At 36.6% G+C, this 10,024-nt stretch overlaps 1 protein-coding gene across 1 annotated transcript; it reads left to right on the plus strand.

Annotated features, from left to right (window-relative positions):
* Window positions 1-252: 252 nt before the first annotated feature.
* LOC133322575 (uncharacterized) lies at window positions 253-8,946 on the plus strand (the record flags this gene model as incomplete). Its single annotated transcript, XM_061531555.1, has 3 exons — window positions 253-532; window positions 739-859; window positions 8,823-8,946. Coding segments are annotated over 3 exons (525 nt in total), but the record flags the coding sequence as incomplete, so codon positions are not given.
* Window positions 8,947-10,024: the final 1,078 nt, after the last annotated feature.

Consider the following 10,024-nt stretch of genomic DNA (forward strand, 5'->3'; position numbering starts at 1 on the left):
GTTTTTTGAATATAAATTAGTTTCTAATATGAAGAACGACGCAACACAAACTTTTCCACCCAACTGTTAGCAATTACATTTATGACTAACTAACTCACAACGTCATCGATGCGGTTGATTGTTCATTGAGTTTACGGTTTTTTATGTTCTTCCTGTAACACTTTTTTCACATGTCGTTTTTTTCTTCTTCATTTGTTTCACACTCATTTATTTCTTGTTGTTGTTGTTTATTTCTTCCATCTACCCCTACAGGTATTACATGGAGCGTAAGATCTTCCAACATCTGCTCGAGTTGAAATCACTGCAAATACGTTCGAATAAACTTAACGAAGCGGTTTTGGTAAAACGCGCCGTTGACGATTATCACAAATCATGTGCCGCCCTGGGCGGTGAGACAGGCACCCGGCTGCGTCGTTACACATTCAGCGAATATACCTTTAAGAATTTCGAACTGTTCCTTTACGAAACACTAAAGGCATTACAGAAACCGGGAACATATAATTTCCAGAATATCAATGAAGTTTATGACGAGGTAAGTGAAGGGGGGGAAATGCATATTTTCTTGTAGTGGATTTATTGGGAAATTCGTTTTTTTGACTTTTATTTTGTTGTTTCGGAATTTTTTGTTTCATCTTCAATTAATTCGCTTTAAAGCAATGATTGTTATTTCCTTCCGTTTGGTATTTCCATATATGTATATATTTGAATGTTTGTGTATGTGTTGTTCTCTTTCTGCAGGCGGAACGTCGCTTAAGTCCTGATTATAATTCATATGAGAAGGCATTACAGTGTACGACCAGAACTCATCGATGTCTGCATGCTGCCCACGCCTATACGGGTATACCATGTGCCGCATACAGTAAGTATTTTTGAAGTTTATCGATTTTGTTTTGGTTAATAATAGAATTGAAATGGAAGTGGAGTAGAAGTGATGAAATAATTTATGCATTGAAATTGGATTGATTGGTGGAGATGGGTAGGAAGGGAAATTGAAGTAATATTTGGAATAATAATGGGAAGGAAATTATTAACGGTTTTTGATATTCTATTTAAAAATTGTTGGAAAAAAGTGGAATTTTAAAAAATATTTTTTCAAGGCCTAAAACAAGTCGTGGATTTTTAAGGGGTATTTTTCAAGGCATAAAACAAAGCGTGGATGTTTAAAGAATAGTTTTTCAGGGCCTAAAACAAGGCGTGGATTTTTTAAAGAATATTTTTTGGAGGACTAAAACAAGGCGTGGATTTTTTAAAGAATATTTTTTCAGGGCCTAACACAAGGCGTGGATTTTTTAAAGAATATTTTTTTAGGGCCTTGTTGAAAGTATTATTCTTGTTCTGCTTCTAGTGGATGAAGGAAAACGACTTGTGCTCTGGCTGGTGGCTTTATTGAGAGTGACTATCAATAGCTTACACACTATACAAGAAAACTTATTGCTACGACTATTTACAAACTTGTGTGTAGGTCACACTAGGCGAACTGATCGCAATTACTCACGCATGTATGTTGTGTGTTGGAAGTGCGTAACGTGGACATTCAATATTTACAACACTCCTCCTCAACACACATACATACATGCCCAATATCAAACTCTCCAAAATCAATTTATTTATTTCAATTTCAAAATTTGTAAACACATTACAATTCATAAATACACACAGTATTTTTCTTCTCCTCCTGCATCTTGTCCCCCTCCACGGGTTCGACAAAAGTTGACCTAACTGTGCCTTTATATCATCGAAACACATTCGATACCGTTCGTCATGGGCTCTCCCCATCAGTTGGACCGTAACGGTATTGGCACTTCATTGAATTGTTATTGTTCTCGGCATAAACACATTCATCTCACAAAAACAATTCCCCTTCTTGCGGTCAGCAAACTCTTTTTGCTCGTCGTATAACTGCGCATTATTTTCTTCACGACATCTTCACCGCTCACTGTCAACCGTCATTACATTGATTTGCAGGTACACTTGCTTGCATTGTTGTTGTCGTGGGGATTTCTATGCTCGACCTTTTTCGCTGCCTGCAGTCTCTGCTGCCACTACTTGTGCGCGAACTATTTTCTCACTACCTGCGTTGTTTTTGTTGCTGAATTTTCTTTGTGCGCCTTGGCATTCGCACCCTTCTGTTGTTGTTGCCACTTACTCATCGTTTGAGTTTTCTTGGAAATCACCTCCCAAACTCTTTGGTGGACCAGCACTGATTTCACTCGCAGATTATTCCAGCCATAATTGTCCTCTGACAATTCCAATGCAACACATGCATGATTCCAGTTGCGTACGTTGTCGACATACGACATAACGTACCCGACACTCGGTTATACAAACTGGAATGACTCTCAATGCCCTTTTTGTTTTGCACACTTCGATCACACAGATCGGTCACTTTCCACTGTCTTCCTTTCCTTGTGTAGTCCAAACACACTGCAACGAGCTGCCTTGGTTGCCGATACACAGCTTACCATTGGACTCACACAATCCACTAGTCTCCATGGGATTCACTCTTTCCGGGGCCATGTGTTACTGACACACAAGTAACACAATCGCTGGTTTTCGACACACGAACAACCATGATCTGCTGGAGGGACACACTTCTCCAGAAGCCTGCCGGTTACTACTCACTTTGTATTTTATTTTCTCCTTCCGAGTGATCCTTCTTTTCTAGCTGCTTCTATGCCATGATTGGATTTTCTTGCTCTACCTAGAGTCCTCCTGGGCCCATAACCTATTGAAAGTATTATAACTTCTTCTGTTAGTGGATGAAAGGAAAGGCACTTGTGCTCTGGCTGGCGGCTTTATTGAGAGTGACTATCAATAGCTTACACACTATACAAGAAAACTTATTGCTACGACTATTTACAAACTTGTGTGTAGGTCACACTAGGCGAACTCATCGCAATTACTCACGCATGTATGTTGTGTGTTGGAAGTGCGTAACGTGGACATTCAATATTTACAACAGGCCTAACACAAGGCGTGGATTTTTTAAAGAATATTTTTTTAGGGCCTAACACAAGGCGTGGATTTTTTAAAGAATATTTTTTTAGGGCCTAACACAAGGCGTGGATTTTTTAAAGAATATTTGTTTCAGGTCGTGGATTTTTTAAAGAATATTTTTTTAGGGCCTAACACAAGGCGTGGATTTTTTAAAGAATATTTGTTTCAGGTCGTGGATTTATTAAAGAATATTATTTCAGGTGGTGGATTTTTTAAAGAATATTTTTTTCAGGGCGTGGATTTTTAAAGAATATTTTTTCAGGGCGTGGATTTTTTAAAGAATATTTTTTTCAGGGTGTGGATTTTTTAATGAATATTTTTCAGGGCGTGGGTTTTTTAAGGAATATTTTTTCAGGGCGTGGATTTTTTAAAGGACATTTTTTTCAGGGTGTGGATTTTTTAAACAATATTTGTTTCAGGTCGTGGATTTCTTAAAGAATATAATTTCAGGTGGTGGATTTTTAATGAAAATTTTTTCAGGGCGTGGATTTTTTAAAGAATATTTTTTCAGGGCGTGGATTTTTTAATGAATATTTTTTCAGGGCGTGGGTTTTTTAAAGAATATTTTTTCAGGGCGTGGATTGTTTAAAGAATATTTTTTCAGGGTGTGGATTTTTTAAAAAATATTTTTTCAGGGCGTGGATTTTTTAATGATTATTATTAGAGGGCCTAAAACAAGGTGTGGATTTTTTAAGAGAATATTTTCAAGGTCTAAAACAAGGCGTGGACTTTTAAGAGAATATTTTTCATGGCCTAAAACAAGGCGTGGATTTGAAAAAGTATTTCCAAGGTCTGAAACAAGGCGTGGATTTGAAAAAATATTTCCAAGGTCTAAAACAAAGCGTTGATTTTGGAAGAATATTTTTCGATGACTAAAATAGGCGTGGATGTTTAAAGAATATTTTTTCGATGACTAAAACAGGCGTGGATGTTTAAAAAATATTTTTTCAAGGACGAAAACAGGGTGTGGATGTTTAAAAAATATTTTTTCGAGGACTAAAACAGGTGTGGATGTTTAAAGAATATTGTCCTTGAAAAAATATTCTTTAAACATCGGATTATTCCAATCAGTCTTCACAATTCTCCGGCAATCTAAATTAATCCTTTGAACTCACAAGTGCTTCATTCATTGTCAATCCATGACACTTTCTAAATTTTAGCTTCGTTTTTAATGAACCCAGCAAATCTTTGTGACCAAATTCTATGACATCGAACATACCAGGTTTAGATTCCTGGTGCATGCGACAAGCTCATATCCTAAAATGGAATGTCTTTGTCGAACTGAACAACAACAACAACTACACCATAAACAAACAAGTTGGCCAGGAACATCCATCCATTCTGTGTCGCATAAATGAATGTCAATAGCAAACCAGTCAAGCTGTGTCAAAAGGCTGAACTTCTAATACAGTCACCTACAATGGATGAGGACCACTCTCCACCTATCCAAAACATTCTTGGAATCTTTGTTGCTTTGGTACAAAATTATCTTCTGTGCTGATGCTGCTGGTGGTGATGGTTTGCTTGTTGAAGAATTTCGCGTCAGTGACATACAACACCACCACACGATTGAACCAATGGAGCAGGAGTAATGAATGCAACCATACAGCCACTATACATACCACCCTGCACTGCTGATGGCATTGTCTTAGGAGATAAATGACAATTTTACAAAATGAAAGTGGAATTTAATTTGTGACGTTTATGGTTCTTTGTATGGGAATGTTGTACAGGATTTGTTGCCTTTTAGATCAAACATATATACAGACAGATGCACACACACCAAAAGCGCATGTATGTGCATTGTGTGTCCCTGTGAAGTAATGAGAACACTCCATGAATTCGAGAACAAACAAAAAACTCATAAAACAAAAACAAACCATCGAAAGAGAACCAAAACATTTTATCACTGTCATTACTAGAAGCAGCAAACGAAGTACCGAGATCAAAGTAAACCAGCGTGTGTCATTCCGTTTGTTTTCGTTCCGTTCCATATTAATGGTTATTCATTTTTGGTGGCATGGCACAGTGATTGACAGTTGTCGTAATGAGTTTATAATTGGAATCAAAATTCTTCTTGTCAAATAATGTGACATTTTTGAAGTATCATCGATGTATTTGAAATTAGGAAATTAAAACCAGTGAGCGAAGCTGTATTGTCGAACGGGACCGACCACAGCTACCACTGAACTCTCCGCGCCTAGGCTATATTTCGTAAAATTTGAAACAGATCAACAATTCTTCTCTTTTACCCTTGCATATTTTCCAAATCATGTTTCTCTGGAGTGAAAATTTACGCATTAAAATTAAAATTTTGTTATTTTACACACAAAAGTCTTGATCATTTGGCCGCTAAATATTAACTTATACTTATCAAAACATATATTTTTAATAATTTGGCTACATTTCCTACCTAGAATATTTTTATACCCTCCACCATAGTATGGAGGGTATATTAATTTTGTTTTTCCGTTTGTAACTCATTGAAATAATCATCTCCGACCCTATAAGGTATATATATTCTTGATCAGAGTAAAATTCTATGACGATATAGCCATGTCCGTCTGTCTGTCTGTCTGTCCGTCTGTCTGTTGTAATCACTCTAGCGTCTAAAAGAATGGAGATAGATCGCCAAAATTTTGCATAGAGTCGTCTTTTGTCTGCAGGCAGGTCAAGTTCGAAGATGGGATTTATCGGTCCACGTTTAGGTATAGCTCTCATATAACAGTACCCCCCGAATTTCGGTATTTTGGGGTTCTTGAGCGTGGTTTTCAACCGAATACGCTGAAATTTGGTACATTGAGTTCTTATTGGGTACTAAGTGTCTCCACAAAAAATGATAAATATAGGTCCACTTTTTTGGTAGCCCCCATATAACGGTACCTCCTAATTTTTTGGGGATTTTTATCGTATTTTTCTGCAAATTTAGCTGTAATTTAGTATTTTGAGTTCTTAATAGGTCCCTAAACTCTCCACAAAAAAATATGAATATAGGTCAATTTTTTCGGATATCCCCCATATAAGGGTACCCCCAATTTTCAGTATTTTGGGGTTCATGAACGCGTTTTTCAACCGAATTTGTTGCAAATTGGTATTTTGTAGTCGTATATGGTACCAAATCTCCCTACCAAAAAGTATTAATATTCGCCTCCATTTTGGGGTAGTCCCCATATAAACCCCTTTTTTATATTACAATGGTTATCTGATTTGTTCTGCGTTTTGAGTTTGGTTCTAAGACTCTGATGTAATCATTTAACCTGCGGAGGATATCGAGATAAAAAAGTAGAACGTAAGGTTCGATAATGAATTATAACCCGCATTAAGACCTAGTCCCTGTATGGAGGTTCCAGACAAAGTGGACCGATATTCCCCATCTTCGAATTTGAACTACGATTGGAAGAAATAATAAGATGGACAAAGTTTGGATGAAATCTAAATTTTTTGAAGCGCATTTGATCCAAAGATACATGGGGTCTAAAATCGATATTTCAATTAGCCACAGTGTATAATTATCCATTAAAAATTACTGAATTCTTTATTATGGTTTACATAATCCCTTTTTAGAAATGTCGGTATAGGTCCGAACCGATTTTCTCCGATTTCAATAGGGTTCGTCCTTGAGCCAAATAAGTGCCATGTACCAAATTTCATCCAAATCGGATCATAAATGCGACCTGCATAATCGACTCAGAAAGTGATTCTATTCATATTCTCAAAAGGAACCATGCGTCTATCTCGTTTCCTTTTGCCTGTTACAAACATATGCACAAAGACATTATACCCTGTGAAGGGTATAAATGTACGAAGCCTGTATAAAATAGATTATGAAACTTGGCTTGTGTCTAACATCATCACAATTAAGCTAGCAGTATTCATAAATAGAATATTCGGGCCCAACAGCGTAATTAACATCGAGCTGTGCAATCCAACGAACCAGGAACCAGCAGGATCACAAAATAGAGGTCGACAAAAAAGGACCTAACTGAGACAAAATAACTTTCCAAAGCAATTAAACGGGTAAGAACACGATGCTTTGAGAAATCCATAAGAGGGTATCCGATTAATATTTCGAGGAATGACAAATTAAAACAATTGCGTAGTTTCCGCCTTATGGTGCAGGGTAAAGTAAACATATTTTTTAAGAATTAAGAATAACTAACTAGTAACACAATTATTTGTATATTTTTGACGATTTGAAGTCAAGGAGCCAGTAAAGTACTTTATTGCTTTTAAAAACGACTAAGGGAACAAGTGGGATTCTGATAATTCCGAATTTTGAAGAAGTCTATATTACCGGAAAAATAGTTTTCCAAAGCTCTAGTTTTAAAAAATATAGCTGGTCGAAAACTTGGCTTCCACAAAATATTTTCAATTTAAAGGAATTTTCGTTGCGTATTGAATACAATAATAAGAATCAACGATTTAAAATTAGTTCGGCCCGGCAAACTTTTTATAGTCTTCACCATGAGAATGAAATTCAAAATATGTAAACTTAATGGGAGCTTCAAGGAGAAAACTCATGTTATGATAGGACCTTGAATATACGAAAAAGACGTGAGGAAAAGTTAATTTAAGTTAAAGTTGATTAAAATTCTCAACATACCTATTACTGAGGCCGACGTTTTATGGGACTATACTAAAAAGGGGATCAATATTGATAATTTTGCGTAGTAAAATTTGATAGCCAATGAGAAACGTGTCCAATATTTGTAAAATACCGACTACCAATATAAATAATTTTTAGTTCAGAGATGGGGGGTACCGCCAATTCGGTTGAAAAACGTGTCAAAAAAATACAAATAGTTGACCAGATCCTTCCGCCGTGTAAAATTTGTGATGTTCGGCTTACAGTAGTGGTCTCTAGATCGACTAGAAACCCAGAAAAAGTTTTTAGTCCATTCCATCCCCAAAATATCATCAGATCATGACCGAAATTAGTAGGTGTCCTTCTTGATCAATTCCGGAACCTTATGTAAAATTTCATAGCAATCCGCCTTCTAGTGTGGCAATGTTAATAATAACCAAATCAAAATAGGTAGATACCTGAAATTCATTAAAACAGTCATGCTTATTCCATAGTCAGACCCCGTTCTCTTTACAAAATTTTATAATGTTTAAAAAATAATAGGGGTGGTCTTTTGCTAGAACCCGTCCTAAATGTAAAATTTTGTGACGATTGGTTCATAACTGTAACCTGTATCGTGTTTATAAATTATAATGGAGAGACGGGCGGACGGACACGCATGACTATACTTAAAGGTGGGCCTAGGACCAATATTTCGCGGCGTTACAAACTCTTGGGGCTGCACAAAGCTATAATATACTGACAACATCGTTGTGTAAGGTACAAATACCGATTATGCAGAAAATATGTTTTAAGTTTTCAATTGATTCACACCTTACAAGGAACAGATGAAATTCAACAGCTTCTCAATTAGAGTGTGTAAGAGATATTCATCTGAATTTTTACACAATATAAAGTGCGAATAGAGGGCAATTGTCATTAACTCAAAAATTACGAGTTTTGATTTATACCGGTCCTGCAGCAAATGAGCGATCTGGCTTTAATAAAATCCTATTAGGAATATTTTTGTCAAACATGTCCGCATTATATCTCGAATACGATAAACCTGAGTTTTGTATCGATTAAACTCATATGAATTTGATTTTCACTCCCAAAATCTTTTTGCACATTGAAATTGGTAATAAGTTTTAATTGGTGATATAGTCTTGTCACTTCCAGTGGTCCACACCACCTTCACTGGTTTCATAGTTAACAAAAGTCCATTCTCTCGTCTTAATTTTCGTAATTCCCTTGCATTCAGAACCACTGTCCATTATTTTGGCGTCATGGACAATTGGACAGACAAATGTTGACGTTGATGCAAATGATCCCTTGATGCCAGCACCATCTGTTGTTGCTGTTTTGTTGGCTCTGTTGACATTGTCGTGAGTGTGTGTGTGCGTCTTAGCCTCTATGCTTCTCCACTTGAAGTGGTAGAAAATATTAACAAAACAAACCCAACAACAACAACAAGACTATCAGAATAATTCATTCTGTTGATACATGCTGTGTTTGTTACAATGGTGTGTGTGAGTGTTTGCTGTCATTTTTTTGTTCTACGGAATGATGCAATTTTGTGATGCGTCGCTTAAGGGGACATCAAAAAATAACTATAAAACCATCTATGTGAGTGTGTTGCTGTGTGTGTGCGCTTTTTTGGTTGAAAAATAAAAACAAGGAACACTGGAGAACAATTCACAAAATGTCTAAAGCGTGTCGCGAAACTGTATACGACACAGAGTTTTTTATGTTTTATGCTCCCAATTCTCAGTTGGATGAATAAGTTTGGTGTCTCGTTGTATGGGTGTGTGTGTGTGTTGGTGCGTTCCTGCGCTGCTGTTTCTTTTTTATTGTTTCCATTTTATTTCATCTCATGTGGCGATATTTGAAAGCGAAAAATACTTAAAAGCGTCACAAACAACATTGGTGGTGGTGGTGGTCGTGGTGCTGCTGCTGCAATCGTCCTAGTCATTCCTTTTGGTATGTTTTGTTGGTTTATTTACTGCTGTGCTGTTGTTTTTGTCGTTACTTAAACCTCTGCATTGATGATCGTCAGTCATGCTCCCTGTGTATTGTTCTTGTGTGCATTCAAATGTTTGGCAGTAAAAATAAACCCGACGGAATTAAAAATACTTGTATTTTATTCCAATGCCCGCCAGCCAGGCCAAGGCAACCATTCCGTCCTGGTTTTAACGTACCCATGCCACCCATGCATGTCCTGCTTTACTTTTAACCATAAAACAAAACCACAAACGCACACACACACACACTTGCAGAGACGTCATGACACTGAACGTAATTTATTTCTTAGTTTCAGTCACTTTGATGCGAAGAAATTCCTGTGGATAGTAACTGAAAAAAACAAAAACTGGAATACTCGCTGTAGTTGAATGAAATTTTAAATATGAAAAAATAAAAATGAGCAATAGAATAAAAATAATTAAAAGGAGGACCTTTGAAACA

Source organism: Musca vetustissima, unplaced genomic scaffold (assembly GCF_032173495.1).
Source record: "Musca vetustissima isolate MV318-11 ecotype Yass unplaced genomic scaffold, APGP_CSIRO_Mvet_v1 utg50961, whole genome shotgun sequence".
Classification (NCBI taxonomy): domain Eukaryota; kingdom Metazoa; phylum Arthropoda; class Insecta; order Diptera; family Muscidae; genus Musca; species Musca vetustissima.